General features: G+C 49.6%; 1 protein-coding gene and 1 long non-coding RNA gene across 2 annotated transcripts in view; one reads left to right on the top strand and one right to left on the bottom strand.

The window, feature by feature from the left end:
* Gm33031 overlaps nt 1-20,394 on the bottom strand; it is a 52,821-nt gene that overhangs the window by 1,347 nt on the left and 31,080 nt on the right. The window contains exon 6 of the long non-coding RNA XR_003946896.1: nt 10,153-10,259. This is a non-coding gene — a long non-coding RNA (predicted gene, 33031). The remainder of the gene's footprint in view (nt 1-10,152; nt 10,260-20,394) is intronic.
* The window catches only part of Cfap46 (cilia and flagella associated protein 46), an 83,874-nt gene that overhangs the window by 50,526 nt on the left and 12,954 nt on the right, over nt 1-20,394 (top strand). Inside the window, exons 34-48 of the mRNA NM_001302546.1 lie at nt 909-1,041; nt 2,091-2,237; nt 3,264-3,464; nt 3,578-3,684; nt 4,351-4,527; nt 6,789-6,924; nt 12,881-13,069; nt 14,152-14,340; nt 15,794-15,922; nt 16,003-16,182; nt 16,660-16,830; nt 17,989-18,086; nt 18,612-18,688; nt 19,107-19,201; nt 19,758-19,855. Of these exons, the coding sequence (NP_001289475.1) occupies nt 909-1,041; nt 2,091-2,237; nt 3,264-3,464; nt 3,578-3,684; nt 4,351-4,527; nt 6,789-6,924; nt 12,881-13,069; nt 14,152-14,340; nt 15,794-15,922; nt 16,003-16,182; nt 16,660-16,830; nt 17,989-18,086; nt 18,612-18,688; nt 19,107-19,201; nt 19,758-19,855 (2,127 nt within the window). The remainder of the gene's footprint in view (nt 1-908; nt 1,042-2,090; nt 2,238-3,263; nt 3,465-3,577; nt 3,685-4,350; nt 4,528-6,788; nt 6,925-12,880; nt 13,070-14,151; nt 14,341-15,793; nt 15,923-16,002; nt 16,183-16,659; nt 16,831-17,988; nt 18,087-18,611; nt 18,689-19,106; nt 19,202-19,757; nt 19,856-20,394) is intronic.

Here is a 20,394-nt window from a genome sequence, read left to right as displayed (position 1 = left end):
TCTGCACGCCTGGTCAGTTATGAGCGTGTAAGTCTACACACCTGGTCAGTTATGAGCGTGTAAGTCTGCACGCCTGGTCAGTTATGAGCGTGTAAGTCTGCTGCAGCTTGTTTTATTCTGCAGCCTTTGGCAAGAAGTATCTGTCTACACAAACCATTTTCATGCTGTTAGCACAACCATCTGTGCATCCCAGAGTGTTTAATGAGTCCTCCCTGCCCTCAGACGGGTCCCAGAAATGCAATGGCCAAGGCTAGAGGAGCCTCCCGCCTCTTCCTGTTCCTTGGTTTATTCAGAGCACCTGCACTGCAGTATGGGTGGCACTGCAGGTGGGTGACTCTGCAGGTGGGGGCTTGGCAGATGGGTGACTCTGCAGATGGGTGGTCCTGCAGGTAGGCTCAGGAGGAAGAAGGATGACTCAGACTGACAAGAAGGGTTTGTGTCAATAAGGTTGGATGCACTGTGATGCATTGCCCACCTCTCAACTCTGGATGTGGTATGGTGTGTGACTTGGGTCTGGGGTAGGTGGGGAAGGAGGAGGAGGACCCATGGGTGGAGGAGCCACCCCACTGCTTTATAGGAAAGCCTGCGTACTAAGCAGTTTTACTTTTCTGGAGAGCTTGCCAGGGGCAGGTCTGCTCTACATAAATTAAGCATGTAAGAAGCTCCATAAACCACATATCAGCTTGTCAGACAGTTGCAGAGAGAACGAACAGGCTGCAGGGTTTGGTTCTGGGAATCAGACTGCTGCCCAGCTAGAGACTTTTTTTTGGGGGGGGGGGGGGTCTAGTCATGTGTGAATCATGGCTTCTCTTGGCTGAGTTAACTTATATTTCTTTGACTGTAAGTGAGACTGCTCATTGCAGCCACTGCAAGTCTTCTGTTACACGATGCTATTTCACTTCCACTAGCTGCAGAAAAGAGATTGCATTTAAGAAAGAGAAGAACAAGGAACCGGAGATGGAAGATTACCTGCCAACCCTGCATGAGCAGCTGACTCTCTCCGACTCTGTAGAGGTGAAGGCACTGATAGCGCAAGACAAGGTAGGCTGGCACTGCCCTGAGGGATCCATACAGCCCAGAGGTGGCATTGCCTTGGCCTGGCACTTTCCCCCAAGGGATCCAGATAACCCAGAGGTGACACCGACTAAGCCTGGTACTGCCACGTAGAATCCATGGCCCAGAGGTGACCCTGACCTAGCGTGGCGCTGCCACAGCAGGACCTGAAACCCAGCGATGACCTTGGCTTGGCTTTCGTGTAGGATTGCCCCAAGAGTCAGCAAGCCACAGCGGATTTGTGACGTGCTTACTGCGCGCACTCATGTATGGGAGACTCAGAAACCAGTTCATGTTTGTCCCTCCCTAAACCCCTGGATTTCCTCAGGGGAGTAAAAAAGTATATGTAAAACAGATCACTTGGGGCCTGAGCAGCAACTTAAAGAATCAGCTGGCTAGAGATGCGTGTAGCTGGTGAGTGTTTCCCAGGGCTTCAGGGCCTGGGCTAAGGCAAGGGGTACTAAAAGGAGGGGGTCTGGCTCGACTCTCGAAGCTCTCATCAACTGGATGTCCCCTTCAGTCTGTGAACCAGGGAGATAGTAGCCATCACAGAGAGCCTTTGTTCCTCAGAGTGCCAGCTCTGTTTGTGAGCCCATTAAAATCAGCACTTGGGGTGTCATGGAACATGCTCGACCCATTTGTTAGTAGGACCTGAACTCTGAGTAGCCAAGGATCAATCCTGCAGCTTTGTTCAGCTTTGAGGACCCAGTGACCCATCCACAGTGGAGGTGGGGTATGCTGCTGGGCACACTGGGATGGACAGAAGAGAAAAGCACAGCTGTACACAAAGGCAGGCCTGCCAGCCTCAGAACGCTTTCTTGTGCAGCTCAGCCAAGCCAGGTGGCTCAGTGGCTTCTCTAATCAGGAGTGGGAGAGTCGAAGGAGTAACTAAGGAGAGACAAAAGTCCCAAAGGCTTGGGGTGTGTCATAAGTTAGACAGTCAGGGGCTGAAGGCATGCTGGGGACATCCCTGTGGCCATGAGCCCTGTGGGACACACACTGGGCACGAAGCATCTTCGGGTCATGGTGTCTCACAGATCTTGAAGATAAATGGAGAGACTGGAAAGGGCCTGGAGGGGACGTCCTACCCCCAGCTGTGGTTGCTCAAAGGGGAGGTCCTGCTGGAGCTGGAGCTGCACCAACCAGCCCGGCTGCTCCTGTCTGAGGCCCAATGGGCTTTCCAGGTAAGGCGGCTCACCTATTTCCACAGAAGCCATCTTGACCTGAGTCTGAACTCTTCAGATGTATTCTTACCTCTCATCTGAGGACTTCGGGGGCATCTGTGGCTTCTCAGGGTCTCCACTGAGTTCCCCTAAAAGACGAGTTAGCATCCCTCTACAGAGCACTGGTCAGAGCCCAGCTCTCTACAGGCTTGGGAGCACTGGCTACTCTTCTCTGAGTAGCTGCCTACTAGAGGAACTAGCACCCAGACCTGGGACACCAGTGCCCACTTCCTCCCTAGGGTGGGCCCTTTGTGTCTCAACCCTAGAAGTTCCAAACTACACCTGGCAGGGCTTTACTATCCTGGACCCGTGTCCTCAGTAGACAGCTGACCTTGGACAGTGTGGATGGAAGAAGCTGTTGGTGTTGTCTGCTCTAATGAAGCCGTTCTCCCAAGTTCCAATCTCCATTGTTCCACCAAACGCCTTCAGACAGACATAGAATTGCCTTCAGTGGGTGGATGAGGCCACGGCCCCTGACACAAGCAGCCTGTGGCTTGTTCTGAGCCATTCAGGGGAAGATGAAGACCCAGCAATGGTGGGGGAATCAGTGACACCAGAGAGCTGTGAGCCCAGGCTCTGGCCAATAGAGTGAGAGCAGGGACTCGGGTACCTGAGAGGGGACAGGTAGGTAAGTAGTGGGGATGGATCAGAGATGTGCAGGCACCGGGGTGCAGCTGTGTAGATGTCAGGGACAAGACAAAGGGGCAGGTGCCAGAGATAGGACAAGTATGCTGAAGAGGGAAAAGAAGCGCAGGTTTCAAAGACCGGACAGGGAAGATGGCAGGGAAGGAAGAGCTGTAGAGGAATAGGGAGGGAACAAGTGTGCAGGTAAAGTGAACAGAGAGAAACCCAGCACAGGCTGGCTCCTGTGACTCTCAGGGCACGCTTTCCACTCCTGAGGACTCCGCTCCCATGTAGTGGCCATACCCACCTGAATAGAGCTGGCCATCCATCTACCCATCCTGTACCATGCATCCCTCTGTTTAGGAGCTAGGCGATATCTGTTCAGAAGCCCAGTCCCTGTTGCTTCTAGCAGAGTTGGCCAACAAGGAAAAGAACCATGCGCAGGCTATGCTCATGGTTGAGAGGGCCCAGCAGCTGGGCGGGGCCGAGGAGTTCTGGTACAAGTCCACCCTGACTCTGGCTGAGGCCATCTTATCCTCCGAAGATCGTAGAAAAGAAATCTCAGTGAGTTGGGGGTAGCCATTGTACAACATGGGGTGCATGTCGGGGGTGGGTGGGGGAGGGGCATGTGCTGAGGTCTGACCAGTGACATGGTAACATGTGATCACCACGCCCAGGTCTGCAGCCTGTTTCAGAAACTCATAGATACTTTCAGGGCCCTCCAGAACGAAAGGCCGAACCGAGTCTCCCTGCTGGAATTCCTCATCATGGAGCTAGAGGCCAGGTGATGATGCCAGGTGCACCAAATCTGTGGCCGCTTCTACCCCACATTCTCTACCAAACATGCTTGCGACACATGTCAAATCCAGGCAGGCTCAGAGCCAGCAGGGCCATGAGTTCATTACCTGCTCTGTGAGGCTCACATGTCTATGTGTCACTGCAGGCACCTCTGGGGATCCTTCCGGCCTGCCCACACTTCCACAATGCCTCTTCTATGGCTCCTGGAGCCTCTGAGCTTTGCCCCCTTATGGAGGGCTGTCAGGGAATCCCCTCTTTTTCCACACACATCACTCACAGCCTCCAAGGCCCTTTCCCAGAGATGTCCTGAGCTCACCGACCACAGATGTGAGGGTTCTTGCCTTGCACCTCCGGTTCCCTCTCTGGAAAATGCTGTGAGCACTGGGTCTCATCAGCTGCTCCTGACTCGAGTCTCATCTCAGCAATGGTTTTCCATGGGCAAATCTGATACCTGGGTGGGGCTGTTAGATTGTAACTTTATTGATCCAGGGCCGTGGCTGCATTATGTCCATCTTGGTCGGGTGGCATTGGTCCTTGATTCAGTGTCCCTGGGTGGACCCTGGGCAGAAGGAGGGACACCGTGGTCTTAGGCTTTAAAATCTGGTGGGAAAAGCTTCAATCCCACAATCCTGAAGGCACGCTTGGCTACCAGGTGTGTGAAACTTCGAATCCAATTTGCCTGCAACCTGACTGACGAAGAATTTAACGAGCACCCATTTTTGCTGAGAGAACTAGAAGATCACCTGTTGGAAGTTGAACAAAACTTAATATTTGGTGGCTACTACAAAAATTATGTTGACTTAAAACTAGATCATGCAAAGATCAAGAGGTAAGTGAGTCACCACATGCTCCAGCCATGGAGCTCCAGCCACTGGAGCTGCCTGAGCGGCTGCCTTCTGAGTAGGAGCCACTTTTTTTTTTTAATCGGATATTTTATTTATTTACATTTGAAATGTTCTCTCCTTTCCCAGTTTCCTCTCTGGAAACCCCCATCCCACCCTCCCTCCCCCTGCTTCAGTGAGAGTGCTCCCTACCCACCCACTCCTGTCTCCCCACCCTCGCATTCCCCTACACTGGGGAATTGAGACTTCACAGGACCAAGGGCCTCTCCTCCCACTGATGACTGACAAGGCCATCCTCTGCTGCATATGCGATTGGAGCCATGGATGGCACCCTGTGTACTCCTTGGTTGGTGGTTTAATCCCTAGGAGCTCTGGGGGGGGGGGGGGTCTGGTTGGTTGATAGTGTTGTTCTTCCTATGGGGTTGCAAACCCCTTCAGCTCCTTCAGTCCTTTCTCTAACTCTTCCATTGGGGACCCTGTGCTCAGTCCAATGGTTGGCTGCAAGCATCCACCTCTGTATTTGTCAGGCACTGCCAGAGCCTCTCAGGAGACAGCTATATCAGGCTCCTGTCAGCAATCACTTCTTGCCATCCTCAATAGTGTCTGGGTTTAGTAACATATATGGGATGGATCCCCAGGTGGGACAGTCTCTGGATGGCCTTTCCTTCAATCTCTGCTCCACACTTTGTCTCTGTATTTCCTCCCGTGAGTATTTTGTTCCCTGTTCTAAGGACTGGACCACTCATACTTTGGTCTTCCTTCTTCTTAAGCTCCATGTGGTCTGTGAATTGTATCTTGGGTATTCCAAGCTTTTGGGCTAATATCCACTTATCAGTGAATGCATACCATGTGTATTCTTTTATGATTGGGTTACCTAACTCAGGATAGTATTTTCTAGTTCCATCCATTTGCCTAAGAATTTCATGAAGTCATTGTTTTTAATAGCTGAGTAGTACTTCATTGTGTAAATGTACCACATTCTCTGTATCTATTCCTTTGTTGAAGGACATCTGGGTTCTTTCCAGCTTCTGGCTATTATAAATATGGCTGCTATGAACATAGTGGAGCATGTGTCCTTGTTATATGTTGGAGCATCTTCTGGGTATATGCCCAGGAGTGGTATAGCTGGGTCCTCAGGTAGTACTATGTCCAGTTTTCTGAGGAATCACCAAACTGATTTCCAGAGTGGTTGTACCAGCTTGCAATCCACTTTTGAGCTCTCCCAACTAGTCTCTGCTCTCCCTCAGCCTCAGATATGGCTAAGCCCATCTCCCTTCCCAACTCCCTCCCTGCTAACCCATCACTGCCATCCTGCAGGGTCCCCAGCACCTGTTCCTGCTACCACTACATCTGTGCATCCCAGTGAGCATGCAGCTCCCCTCCCACTCCAGCCCCCCAATGCTCCTCACAGTGCCTCTGCCTGCCCCCAGACACCCACAAGCCTTTTACATATGATGCCGTTTAGGAGCTATGATAAGCCAACACCCAGGTCACATCCACAGGTGTGTTGTAGCAGCCACTGTGGGCCACCGAGAAGACAGGAAAACAGATAACTGAATCAGCAGGTGGAAACTGGGGCATTGCTTCATCAGACACCTTTCGGACAGAGATCCCCTATAAATAGAATTTCACACTGTACACACCATGCCATTCTCACAGTCCAGTATCTTGTTCTAAAATGTATTTAGAGGGCTGGGGAGATGGCTCAGTTGGTAAGCCACTTGCTTGCAAGTATGAGGACTTGAATTCAATCCCCAAACCCCATGTAAAGAAGCCAGGTATTGTGGAGTTCATGTGTCATGTTCATGTGTCATGTGTTCATGTGTTCATGTGTCATGTTCATGAGTAATGCTGCCACTGGGGACGCAGAGACAAGAGGATCTCTGGGCATTGCTGGCAAGACAGTCTAGCCTAGTTGGTGGGTTCTAGGCCAGTGAGAGATCCTGTCTCCAAAGAAAGGTGGCCAAGATCTGAGGAACAGTACCCAGGTTGATCTTTGACCTCCACATGTACCTGTGTGTACCTGTGCACATAAATGAACAACTCTACACACACATTGAAACTGAATAAAACTCATTGAAAATACTTTCATGTGTAAAACATTTAACTACTAAATTTTTTAAGTATTGATAAAATGTATAGCATAATTATGTGAAAATTATGTATTCTATATTAATATGTATAACATATACTAGTACAATATATGAGTTAGCTTTTGTTCTAAACCCTACTTTTATACTGTATAAAGGTTATGTGCTCAGAAGGAAAAAGACGAGGAACAAAAGACTGCCTACTATCTGGAGATGTACTCGTTGTCCCAGAAAGCTGTATCTGAGGAAGAAGAAGTATTTCACAGAATCCAGGCGCTCCTGTCCCTTCACGATGTAAGTTTGAGCCTACACCCCAGGCATTCTGTGTACAGGACAGCACTGCCTGACAGGTCTGATTTTGAAACACAACCCACCAGACACGGTGTGGCATACCTGTAATCCTAGCACTTGGAAAGCTGAGGCAGGAATATGCAGAGTTCCAGGCCAGCCTAGGCTACCCAGTGAGACCCAGTCCTATAAAACCACACACACACACACACACACACACACACACACACACACACACACACCATGCGCCACTATATATTTTCATACATATACAAAATCAATATACGTTTTCACAAAACCCATATAAAGAAGAGCTGTGAACATAGTTCAGTCAAGAAATGTGAATATGTTCCCTGGGTCCAAGGTCTGTCTCCCACCTTGAACCTTAGCACCCTCCTGCCACGCCTGCCAAGCAGCTGGAAGCACTCTTGGACAGAAGAAGAGAAGTTCATCTTCTACCCCTAGAACCTTTGACTCCATATAACAAAAACAAGTAGATATGGTGGCTTGTGCTTATAACTCCAGCACTGAAAAGGAGATGGTAAATCCCTGGGCCCTTCCGATAGGCATGTGGTACACTTGGCAAGGTCCAAACCAGCAAGAGACGGTGTCTCAAAACACAAGGTAGATGGGTCCTGAAGAACACCACCTGAGGCTGTCCACTGGCCTTCACGCAAATGGGTTCACACATTTACAGTGTGCATGCACTTACATGGGCACACACACACACACACACACACACACACACACGTGCACATACAAAGTACCTGATATACTTAGGAGATAGGATAGAATTACAGTAACTAGACTCACATACCCACACAAAACAGGTTTTTAAAGCAGACAAAATACACAAAACAAGGGTTTTCCAAACATCAGTTCCTGCAGTGGCTGCAAAGATGGAGCCAGGTTAGAGCCAAGATGAAGACCTGAGTCAAGGATATAAGGTCCTGAAAGACTAGAGAGAAGGAGGCAAGATGGATCCCCAGGAAGAAGAGTGCTGCTCACAGATACCTAGAGGACAGCCCAGAGTACCCATCCAAAGACTGGTCACCTGTTCATGACAGAAGGAAGCTGCCCAAGGATGGGGACAAGAACAATCTGGAAGGGTCTCAGAAAATCCATTGGTGCTGATTGGCAGTCATGGGGAGAAGGCTCCACATCTTCAAGGTGATGGGCAGCGTGCACAGAGGGTCTGACCTCAGAGTTTAGCCTTGAGTAAGGAAGTGAGCCCAACTATGTGATGCCTCCAAGAAAGCCACTATGAACATAAGGACAGAGACAGACAGAAGAAAAGTAGAATCCTGAAAGAAAAGCAATATCCCCTACATTATAATAGTGATCAGAAGATAGCTAGGCTGTGGGTGTTAGCTTGAAGCAACCAGGCTTCCCAGCAAGCGTTACCAGGGGTGATAATATTCATCTCATAGTGTATCCTAGCCAATCGAGAAGAAAGGTAATCTAAATGCAAAATTTAGAGAGTTCTAAAATATTTAAGAACCAAACACTGATCTTTAAAAAAAAAAAATTGCTAAATCTACTGGAGCCAACAATTTTAGTATCCTACTCTTTAAATATTAGCAGAACAAGTAAACACAAAACCAGCAAAAAACCAGAAGATTAAAATAATGTCAACCAATATGACGGAATAGACATCTTTTTAAATGCTTCACTAAGCAACAATGGGATAACACTCACACAAATGTCAAATGTCTTCTGACACAGGCCATATTCTGAACCATAAGACAAGTCCCAATAAATTTGATCATACAGAGGATATATATATATATATATATATATATATATATATATATATATAGAGAGAGAGAGAGAGAGAGAGAGAGAGAGACGAAATTATATTGGGTATCAAAACCAGGAAGTAGAGTAAAAGAGTCCACAGACACAGAAAACAGACGAATGGTTTCTGGGAAACAAGGTGAGGAGTAAGGAACGGATGCTAGCATATGGGCTTCCTTGAGGCGTAATGACAGTGTTTGGGAGCTGAGCCAACCATGACTGCACCGCACCGCACACTCAGCATGTGCGTGCTTTAAGTTTCTAGGTTTATTTTCTTTTATGTGTATGAGCGCTTTGTCTGTAAGTGTGTATGTGTACTGTGTGTCGTGCCTGGTCTCCATGTAGGTCAGAAGGGATGTCAGATCCCTTGGAATTGGAGTGACAGATGGGTTGTGAGCCACCACATGGGTGCTGGAAATGAAACCTGGAACCTCTGCAAGAGCAGCCAGTGCTCTCAACCACTGAGCCACTTCTCCAGGTCTCATACTTCCAATGTGTTAGTTATGTTATGTTGCTTTTACTCCAAGTTAAGAAAGAAAACATTGTGCGTATGGAAAACCACAAACATTTGGAATGCGAGTAGGACAGAGTCACAGAATAAGCCAAAGGTAAATCGTTCTGAAATGAAGTGAGGAAAGAACATGAAGAAGTTGAAGCTGTCGCCAGCTGGTGCCTATGGGGAAAGCTGGTGCACTGAATACATGAATGATAATAATAATAATAGGCCAGAAATCAATGGGCTCAGCCTTTTCCTTGAAACAAAGAGCAAACTGAATCCAAAATAAGTAGTAGAATAGGAATTAAAGATGGAGTAAGGAAGCAATGAAATAAATTCACCCTCTCGTCCAAAACAACCCCCAGGCCAAACAAAATCCAATTTCCCAAACCTCGGGGGGCATCAGACAGCAATCTCTGAGCTCAAGCCAAGCTACCACAGTTCCAAAAGGAGAAAGTCACTAAAGCCAAGGCTGGTTCGTTAAGCTCGATCAGTTGGTAAACTGAGTCAGATTGACCAGACGGTCTATAAAGGATGTTCATGCCAAATACTAGACATGAGTGACCACCCAGCCCTGCCATGGATTCCCCCTGGATTCAAAGGGTAGTGAATTGTACAAGTTAGGTGAACTAGACCCTCACCTGTAATACTCATTCAGGGAGACATGGCTTTGTGGCACTCTGAAGGAGGGAAGGTGACTTTGTGAGACATGGCTCTGTGGCTCTGAAGGAGGGAAGGTGACTTTGTAATCGAATACTTTACCACAATGCAAATGGAAAGTCCAGACAGATCTACTGCTGACTTCTAACAATTATTTTTTTTTAAATACCACTTCCAAGAAGGTTATTTTAGAAGGTTACGAGGGAAGAAATAAACGCTAATTTTTCAATGAGACCAGTATAACTCGGAAATAAGATAAGGCAGGGTGTGGTCATACTCACCTTTAATCCCAGAATTCCGGATGAAGAGGCAAAAGGATCTCTGTGAGTTCCAGGCTAACCAGGTCTATAGTAGAGAGAGCCCCGAGACAGCCAGCTCTACACAGACCCTGTCTCAAGAAAGAAACGAAAAGGTTAAAGACATACAAACAAACAGTGCTGCCTGCGCATGAGCACAGCTAACATGACACTATGCTTGCTGGAGAAAGACTTATAGATCCTCCCCTCACTAATGACTAAGACAGTGGCATCTTACCATTTTTATTTAGAATTGCTTGGGAGATTCTAGCTGATGCGATAAGCAAGAGCGTAAATTAAAAGCACCTGGATTGATGGAGCAAGCAAGGAAAATTCTTTTTCACAGATAGCATGCTTATGTAGAAAATCATGTAATATACCAAAATAAAAACTACAAGCAAGCTAAATTAAAGTTAGTGAGCAAGTTTAGTTGAGTTGCAGGATTATATAGTATACATATTGTATTTCTATACGAAGAACAATTAATTATATGTTAAAATTAAAATGATATCATTTATGACTCTTAAAAATGAAATTTGACCACCAAAATATGAATGCTTGTAGTCCAGGGACAATAAAACCTTGCCCAGAGTAATGAAAAAGACATCATCATCATAATACATGAAAACGAAAATCTCTAAATACTATTATGATGGCATTTCTTCCTAAACATGATGCTACCACAGGCTTTTTAATAGATGTCAACAATATTATTTAAACTATGGAAGGTCTAAAATAGCCAAGACAATTTTGAAAAAGAAGACTAAAATTAGAAGCGCAATGGTACCTGGCTTTAAATCCAATTAAAGAGCTACCACAATCAAGGCAGTGTGTAGTTAGTTGGAAAGTGGACAGACAGACCAATGGGACAAATCTGGGAATCCAGAAATAAAGAGATGCACAGTCTTCAACGGAGGCACAACTCCATGGACAAAGGATGGACTTTAGATGGCGTTAGAACAACCAAAAAAATGCATTTCCAAAACCGGGAGCTTCTGCTCACACCTCAGACTAAGACAGAAAACAACCCCATGTGAATCTGAAACCTAACACGAGCCAATACAAGGACAGCTTGGTAAGTAGGTCTTCTCTTTAAAACATACTCTGAAGCGGAGGGTGAGTAAGCACAGGCCGGGAGAAAGCGTTTGCAAACTGTATTCCTCGATAGCAGCAACGGGTCAGGAATGCACCAAGAGCTCTCGAAACGTACGGGCAAAATGCTAAGAATGAGCAAAGTGATGTGAAGAGACGTTTTCTCAAATGTGTGGAAAACCAAACCCACGAAAAGACAAACATCGTATGGATGAGCCGTCACCATACTGTGATAAAACAGACAGGAGTCACATACCATATGCCGCCATTTATATAAAGCTGACTTACCGCACCACAAAGCAGCCAGTTGTCACTTGAGAGACAGGAAGGATGTCTTGAGCATGCTTATGCCAGAAACAGGGACAAACACACTTGGGTCTTTTTTACAGTGTGAGGATTTGTTGAATACAAATAAGTTCCCAAGGTTTAGGAGTTTTAACGACAGCAATTTGCCAGATTATCCCACCTACTTTAGTAATCTGGCCAAGGCAAATGCAGGTTTCTTGTTTTGAACTCTTAATGACTAACATCAGCTCTCCTATTGCACAGCACACAGTAAATACAAATGTATGTACATATGTATGTGCACATATGTGGGTTACAGAATGAATACAAGTTAAAGAGGCTACAGTGGAGGTCTTGAGGTTTCAGAGACAGGCTGAGAGAAATCCAAGCAATGTCTGTATTGATAAGGAAAAGAAGAAGCTGTTTCTGGAGATGCGGGGCTGAGGAAGTCATAGTTGAGAGCAAAAATGTAGTCAGCTGCAGAGATAAAAGGGCATAGTCAGGTCAGAGCAGGGATGGCAGGTTCAGGTCTGAGTGGGCAGGCAGGCAGGCCAGCAGAGACAGCTGTTGAATCAGCTATGTCAGCAGTGGGAGACTGAGCAGAGCAGAAGCCCCAAGAACAGTCAGAGATTCTCTGCCTGTGAGTCCTTGATGCGCGTGCACGCGCGCGCGCGCGCGCACACACACACACACACACACACACACACACACACACACACACACCTAGTATCAGAGGATAAACTTGTGGGGACCATGCCATCACAGTGCCAGGGCCCGATAGCCATGCCCTTTCCTTGGTCTAATGCCCTGATAAGTTCTTGGGCCTAGTTTCCCTAATATGAAATACACCCATGTGCCCCCATGGTCTTAGTTCACCCCAGTAATTGTATAGAATGTCCCCTTTTCTCCCAGGAATAAGTCATCTATTGGTCTATGCTGCATGGGTAATACCAGATAGATGGTGGTGTTTGTGGGTCCAGCCAGGAGCCCAATTATCTGCCACCGTTCAAAGCTGCTTGCGAAATGGAGTCTCTTGGGACAAAGGCCCAGCCTGAAAAGCCAGTGTTATATACAACATGAAGTAATTTAGAGCACAGAACAGCCTGCTGTCAACACAGGCTCAAGAAAGAACACAGGGAAATCCGGAGTGTGAAGACCACATTCCTTTCCTTGCATTGATGATGTTTGGCCTCTGTCTACTGCGGTGTGAAAATGTACCCATTGCACACTTTGTGCTGTCTGTGAGATGCCAGTGGTGCCTTGTCAAAGTACTTGCCAATAGCTGCTCTCCTTGGGAAGTGTGCCTTGCTTCACCCACCTCCCAACGGTCTCTCAGTTGCAGAACATCAACTCCCCAGTGATGAGGAGGTTGGCCCGCCTCAAGCTCAGCCTGGCAGAAACGTGCCTGGACCTGCTGCAGCTCGTGTGCAAGGAGGCCCTGGATCTGCAGATGGAGCAGGGCTCCTTCGAGAAGCTGCTTGCAGACTTCCTTCAGAACACCACTGACTACACATCCATCGGCTTGGTAACAGCAGGCAGCCTTAGCTCAGCTTCTCTCCTGGTGGGGGCCTGCCAGTCACACTAAAAGCAGGGTGAATCTGTGGGACCCAACCACATGCCATGGCAGCTCTTGACCACTTCCACACCTTGGTGCAGATAGGCACGGTCTGGTCACCAAGAGGACTTAACTAATAATGAAGGGGCTTCCTGTGTAGGCTTAAAGCTCCCGTTCCCAGGCCTTGGGGTTACTACTCCATTCATGAAAAAGGGCTGGAAACAGTCAATTGCATTATCTCAGAGCACTTGCCTGGACATCCCTCCCCACCCTCCTACCCCACTGCACCCCACTTCCTCCCAGTTCTGCAAGAAGAACAAGTTGAGCAACTGACTACCTGTTAGGAAGAAAACCCTTCTTATACTCTCTGTCTCTGTCTCTCTGTCTCTGTCTCTCTGTCTCCCTGTCTCTCTGTCTCTCTCTCTCTGTCTCTCTCTCTCTCTCTCTGTCTCTCTCTCTCTCTCTGTCCCTCCCTCCCTTCCTTCCTCCATTCCTTCTTTCCTTCCTTCCCTTCTTCTTTCCCTCCTTCCTTCCTTCCTTCCTTCCTTCCTTCTTTCCTTCCTTCCTTCTTTCCTTCCTTCCTTCTTTCCTTCCTTCCTTCCTTCCTTCTTCCTTCCTTCCTCCTTCCTTCCTCCTTCCTTCCTTCCTTCCTTCCTTCCTTCCTTCCTTCCTTCCTTCCTTTTTTCTTACTTCTTTTGCAGTCCTAGGATAGACCCCTAGGCAAGCGCTCCACCAGCTTAGCTGTAGCCCCAGCACTTTCCCGTTCTCTTAAACGCCATGAGACAAGTCAAGGTGAACATAAATGAATCCTACTATTGACCTCTATCACTGAGCTCTCCTTTATAGTAAGAGCAGATGTCTTATATGATCTTTCCAGTGTCTAATTCCTAGACTCACCCTCTCATGCTTACCACCCAGGACTGTGCAGATAAAGGACATATGTCAAAGTACCCAGATGTTCTCTGCTAGGAAGTTATCTGAGATCTCTGGGTGACTGGGCGGAGGTCACATGAGAGCCATTGGTGGTGACACACCTCCTTGTCTTCCCAAAGCAATGGTTCTTCCTGAAGAGGACCCTGCCTCACTTGGTGCTAACACAGCTGGAGAGTCTGCAGCCACTGTGTGTGGGCTGCACGGACATCCGTGCCCAGCTCCTGATCCTGGCTGGGAAGGCTCTCCATCTGCTGTACGTGCAGACAGATCCGGTGTACCCTTCCTTCTGCTGGGAGGAGGAACTCTTGGTAGGTGACCCTTCTTCCTACTGCAGTCTGCTCCCCGACTTCTCCACCTCAGCTGTGGAGTTGGGATGTCAGAGGTGTTTCACCAATTCAACTCGGGAGGGTCTGGCCCCAGCATCTCTATGTCTTGGTCACTTGTGTCTGGTTGTACACAGGTCCCTGGGGGTGTTGACCTCGATCCTAAAATACACTGGGATGAGTGGTGTCTGCTCCGTGACCCTCTTACATACCACACAGCCTTGGAAATCTCAAAGAAGGGAAAATATCCCCTTCTTCTTGCTCCAATCAGGCCCACCTTACTCTAGGGTTAGGGTTCTCTGACAGAAGCAGCGACTGAACTCAGATCCCTAGCAGCAGCTCCTGCAAGCCTGTCTGTCTGTCTGTCTCTGAGTTCCCATCCTAAGAGCCTAAACAGAGGTACTTCTACCCCCAAGATGGTGCCAGCTTCCATGAACAAACTGGAATTGAAGCCTAGCAGACAAGCTCCCGTAGAAACCCTCACATTCCATGGTAGCAAGCCATGCCCAGGACTCAAAACCCAGGGAAGCTCCCAGCCAGCCAGCTCTGAAACCCTGGGCTCAGTCCCCAGGCTGTAGACAGCAGGAGAGCAGGAAGACCCGCGCCGCTGAGCAGATGGGGCTGGGCCCCTTGGTGAGCAGGTGTTTGTAGCATCTGCACAGGTAGCAGAGTCAGGGACTTTACATCCAGAAGCACGACCCCTCCTCTCTGCCCTCAGTTAGGGTCTTTTCAAGATGGCGAGGAACAGCTGTCTCTAAACATGCAGGGACCCCTGTGTGGAGTTCAGGAGGCTCCAGGAGACACACCTGCCTCCTTCCAGGCCCCAGAGTGCCTCCATGTTTGTTCCTTAGGTGTGGCCTGTTTGCTGCTGTGCAGCTAGCTTCCTGACACCAAAGCTCTCCGTCGCTCTTCCAAGCTTCCTTCTTCTTTTCCAGATGGGATCTTTCCTCTTGGCCCGTTTCCGTGAAGGTTCCTAAGTTGAATGTGTAGGGCTCTCATCCTCTTGAGTTTGTTGATGCGTTTCCCACATCCCGCTGTGAGATTTCTTCCCTGGCTGGCTCGATGGCTCTATGGTTTTGGTCTGACTTTGGGGGTGCTGTATTGTCACAGACACCTTCTGCTCCTGAGTACTAGCCTGTTCTCACAGATGATTTCTGTCCCTAGGGTTTGGTAAAGGCTGCTGGTGGACAGGACCTGTGTAGAACTAGTTTTTCTCCCACTTTGTGTGTGGGCCATTAAGAGATTGTCTGCCTCTTCCCACCACATTGGTAACACCGTTGACCCCACACCACATGACTTGTGATCGATATCACATGATCACTTACAACCCGAAGGACCCACTGATCCTTACCATCTTTCCCATCCCTGGCATCTGTGTTTTCCCTGCCAGCCAAGCAGGAATCCACAAACGCCTTCTATCGTGTGGTATGCCCTGTAGGTAGGCACTAAGAAGGATAGCCTGAGATCGCTGGAGACAGACACAGAGGACAGGAGTGTAGAGACCTCCTCCTCGGCAGTCTTCAAGGAAGCCCCCAAGGAGCAAAGCCGAAAGGCTGAAGGTCTGAAGGTATGCAGCATTCTCTACCTGTCCCCTGGTGGCTTCCGCCTGAAGAGCCCACCTTAGCTTGAGCTTTGCACTGCCCACAGAAAAGGATGGTGCTGGCGAGGGGGTTCCTGGCTCAGACATCGGAGGTATTGCTGCAGTGTATACAGACTTCCCTGAGCAACAACCTTCTGGACATCGTGGCCTCTGCCAGCATAGAGATGGTGGAATGCATTGGCATCCTGGATCCCATCACCACCTGCCAGTTCCTAACACTGTCACAGGTATAGACCTCCTCTGCCCATCTCCAAAAGGGCCCTTGACTGCCTGTCACCCCAGGGGTGGGAGTGCCTTGGCACCATCCAGCCCTGTTGCTGTCCACTAGACAAGATGGGGTGGTCCTGTGGTTGAAAGAAGAAGAGATCCTCCCTGTTCTCTGGGCCTCAGGCCAAGCTAGTCCTTAAGTAATAGAAGCCAGCCATGTAACTGTTCTTGTAGCTCAGTGGACACATGCAGTACTCACCACTGTCTCCCCCATCCCCCCCCCCTCCACACACACACACACACACACACACACACACCGAGTCTCTATGATGGAACATACTGAGACTCCGGAGAAAGGGCTGGCATAGCACTGACACCTGGTCCGACAGGGGCCCAGCAGAGGGTGACACACAGACTCCTAGATGGCCACTCCCGGCTCAGTTGTCCTCTGCCACCCTCCTACACGGCACACACCACTCTTGTCTGCTCTGCTTCAGAGCTGTTCAACCTCAGAGATGATGCGGAAGGTCCTGCTCACGGCCACGAAAAACACGGGCAGCTCACAGCTGGCGGCCCTGCTGCAGCTCCACCAGCGACTCAGGCAGCAAGACAAGATGTCCACCAGCCTGTTTGCCAGTGTAGAGCAGAAACTGGCCTCCTCTTTCAGGGTAATGGGCCGGGGAGCCTGAACACACACTCCTGTGACCTATATTGGCCTCTGAGCTGGCTCACTGAGTGCTAATAGGGCAGTCTCTAAGTGCCACCTCTAGCTGCGTGGTGCTAGAAGACCTCTCCGCCTCTCTGAATCTCATATGCCATGGGTACAGGCACAAGAAGGCTGAAAGAATTGTAGTTCCTTTCCACTATTTGCCCCAGGGGAGTCGAGGTCTTGGTGAAGTCCGGTAAAGAGCCAGTGATGTCTGGCAGCAGGCAGCCATGACACCAGAGAAGTAGCTGAGAGCTTATACTGAGAAGGTCTATAGGTTTTTGAAACCCCACCCCTGCGGGATGGGTCATCCTTATTTAAACTCCCATAAGCCTCCACAGGTCCCTATGAAGTCAGGCCAGAGAAATCAGCCAGAGAAGACAGTACATCGGTACACCCACACAACAAAACACACTGAAGCAAGGAGAGCTAGCTTCTGCATGAACCAGTGTGATGAGGCTACCCACACACTGAGGTGGCCAGCGGCTAGGCAAGAAGCAAGCCACCACCAATAAAGTCCATTCACAGCCCCCATATGGTAACATGACCCATCTCTTCACCTGCCATATGGGTACGGCCATTGTGAAGAGTCCGCTTGGTGCCTCACGTAGGCGTTATGTGGCTCTCTCTATTTCTTATTCTTTGATAAAAGTTTTCTAAGACATCATTTCATTTTTGCAAACCCAAAGCTGGGTCTTGAAGCTGTGCGCATTAAGCAACTCACACAGGAGATCTGGGGGTACCCCTCAGGGCCCACGCTGGCTGACTGCCGTGGGCAGAGGGGACCCTGAGGTGTGTGCATCCTCTAGGAGTACTCACTCACAGGAAGCAGGAAAACTGGGGGTCTGGGTAAACTGACCCCAAGATAGGTCTGCAGCCTGCAGCCTCAGGGCTAAGTGGAAGCCCTTAGCTAGGCTCAAGGAGGCAGTAAGGACCTTGAAGAGATGCTATTTAGGGTTTCTGGGAACTGCATCCACAAGTAGGCAGAGCTGGGCAATTTGAGGAGCCAGTGAATTTCTCATTCCTCTGCTGCCCCCTTGTGGTACTGATGCATTCCACAGCCCAGACACCTGGGGGAGAGCAGTGGCCGTTCTGAGTGACCATCCCCTGTCACACACAGGCATGGCAGAGCCTCTGTGTCACAGAGCAGCATTTCAGCATCCTGAATGAGATCCCACCCGTGTTCCGGATCCTCTTTCTGCAGCATTCACAGGACAGGTGAGGCTTTCCTCCTACCATTGTAAATCTCCACCCTGTTGAGAAAGCCCGGCCAGAAGGCATGGGCAGAGCAAGCTTACCACACCTCTGCCCCTAGCCTGAGGCCAACTGGGCCATCTGGAAAGCATACTTGGCAGACTCAGCTAGTCCACTTGACAGGCATGGGCACTCGTTCAATCCAGAGACAAAGGGAAGCCCTCTTCTGACCCCCCCCCCCCCGGAAAAGACCGGGGTGAATTTCCATGACGACGAGGGATGTATTGGGAGGAAGGAGCTCTGATCTGCACTCACACAGGGTCTCTCTGTTAGATAGATCTGGCTAGGCCTGCACTCCTAGACCTTCTGTAATTTCCCTCTTACTTGGGTTATACAGACTGCTTCCTAGGCCTCTGTCTGCCAAAATAAACATTGAAAGGCACCTGTTTGGGTGCCGACTGCAGACTGGCCCGCTCGGCTCCTGAGACCTCGGTGCTTGCCTGTTCACCTCCCCTGGGAATGGGCCTGTGACCTCTGCTCTGCCTGCAGGTCTTGTCTGTATGGTGCTGCCTTTGAGAGACCAAAGACCATGCCTTCACCCAAGGGGAAACTGATAACCGTGGGCGGTAAGCTTGGGTACAAGCAGGGGCTCCTCCCATCGACTCCAGATGGGTTGCAGTGGGTGGGAGAAATCCTTGCCCCAGAGCAGGACCACAGAGCAGGGGAGGGGAAGGGAGACTGAACCCAGGAGACGAGAGAAAATAGAGGCCCCACGTTCCTCTAAGGGATCCAGAGGATCCATGCCTCCCCAGAACTCCCTCTGTCAATCACCACTGTGTTTGCCTCTGCCTGAACTTTCTGGGTAGTAGCCCTCATGTTCCCAGAGAAGAATGGGGGAACTCAATGTGCCCAGAAGACCTTCCCATCACATGTCTCCCCTCTGAGACGTCAAGGTTAAATACCCTCACAAGGGTCTCCATCTGCCCACACGACTCCAGTAGCTCTGCTCTGAGCCCTGTAAAGGCCTCGGGTGTATTTTGACAGGTTATTGCAAGGTAACTCGGGTGGCTACGAGTCCAACTGCCATCTCTGACCTGTTGACGAGTATCCAGTGGTTCCAGAGGCAGACACGGGTCAAGGTACACAGCCAAATTATGACCCCGAACCCAAGCACTTGAGGCCCGAGACTCTAAGCCATATTGTAGACTGCAGCCCATCCCAGGGAAAAAACAAGACTCTGAGGTTGGATTGGGCCCGGGTAATGGGCCCAGAACTCAAGAGGAGGAAGGGGAAGCCCTATGAAAGGTGGGGAGCTCCTCTGAGTCCTTGGATTGAATGTGACCCCAGAGGAGGGGTCTGGCTACCTCTTCTCTGCAGAGCATAGGGTTACCTGTCCTGGGCCGATCCCTATCAGCAGGACATTCCTCAGTGTCATCAGAGGACAGGGACAGGGACAGGGATGAGGTGTCAGGATAGTTCCCGGAAAACCACTGGGAGCATTGTGCTGGGGGAAGCGAGAGCATTGTGCTGGGGAAGCGAGAGCAATGCCAGCGCTCTTTGTGGAAGGGCTGGAGCCGAATGATCTCCAGGGGGTCTTCCTAACTTGTTTCCCAATTGAGTACAAGTCATATCCAGTCACCACTGGACAACAAGCTATGATTCGGGTTAAGACAGGAATATTTCTTGCCTGTTCAGGAGCAAGCCCTGTGCACTCAGAGTCTCAGCAGCATCCTGGAGCACATGGAGGACTACCTGAAGCCCATCACCCCCCAGCTCACCTTCCCAGAAAGCAGGTATCAGCATGTCATTTCCTCTGAAGGCTCCCGGGTGCGGGGGGGGGCAGCCATCTTCCTCGCACCAGGTGATGGGCAGCTGAAGCTGGTAACAGAAGGAGCTAGAGGGCTGTTGTACGTGGGGCTATGAGTCCCAAAGTAACCAGGGTCTTCCTGGCGCCCACAGGCCAGGCCAGCTGGGTGTAGCTGAAGGCCAGATCCCACCTCACATCTGGAGACAGGAAAGCGCCCATCTGAGCTAAGTAGCCAGATGTGAGGGGCAGACATCCAGGGCTGGTTTCTGCGCTTTCCCTCCATGTGGAAACTTGTCTCTGCGTGGTGTGGCCCTACCCAGGACAGGCATAAGCGCCTAGCTCTTTTGTGTGTTTTATAGGCAGGAGTCCCACTGCTGCTGCTGCCCCTGCCCCACTGACCTCCCTGATGTGAGTCTGATGTGTGAGAACTAACCAGCAAGGCCCGGGGATCAGCCTCGGGCACTCATTTTGGGAGAAAAGCAGGCAGGTGACGGTGGAGCTAGGCATTCTTCTCCAGCAGCATGA

This window comes from Mus musculus, chromosome 7, assembly GCF_000001635.26.
Source record: "Mus musculus strain C57BL/6J chromosome 7, GRCm38.p6 C57BL/6J".
Taxonomy (NCBI): domain Eukaryota; kingdom Metazoa; phylum Chordata; class Mammalia; order Rodentia; family Muridae; genus Mus; species Mus musculus.
Note: the sequence above shows the minus strand (reverse complement) of the source record. Positions and strands in the feature narration are given on the sequence as shown.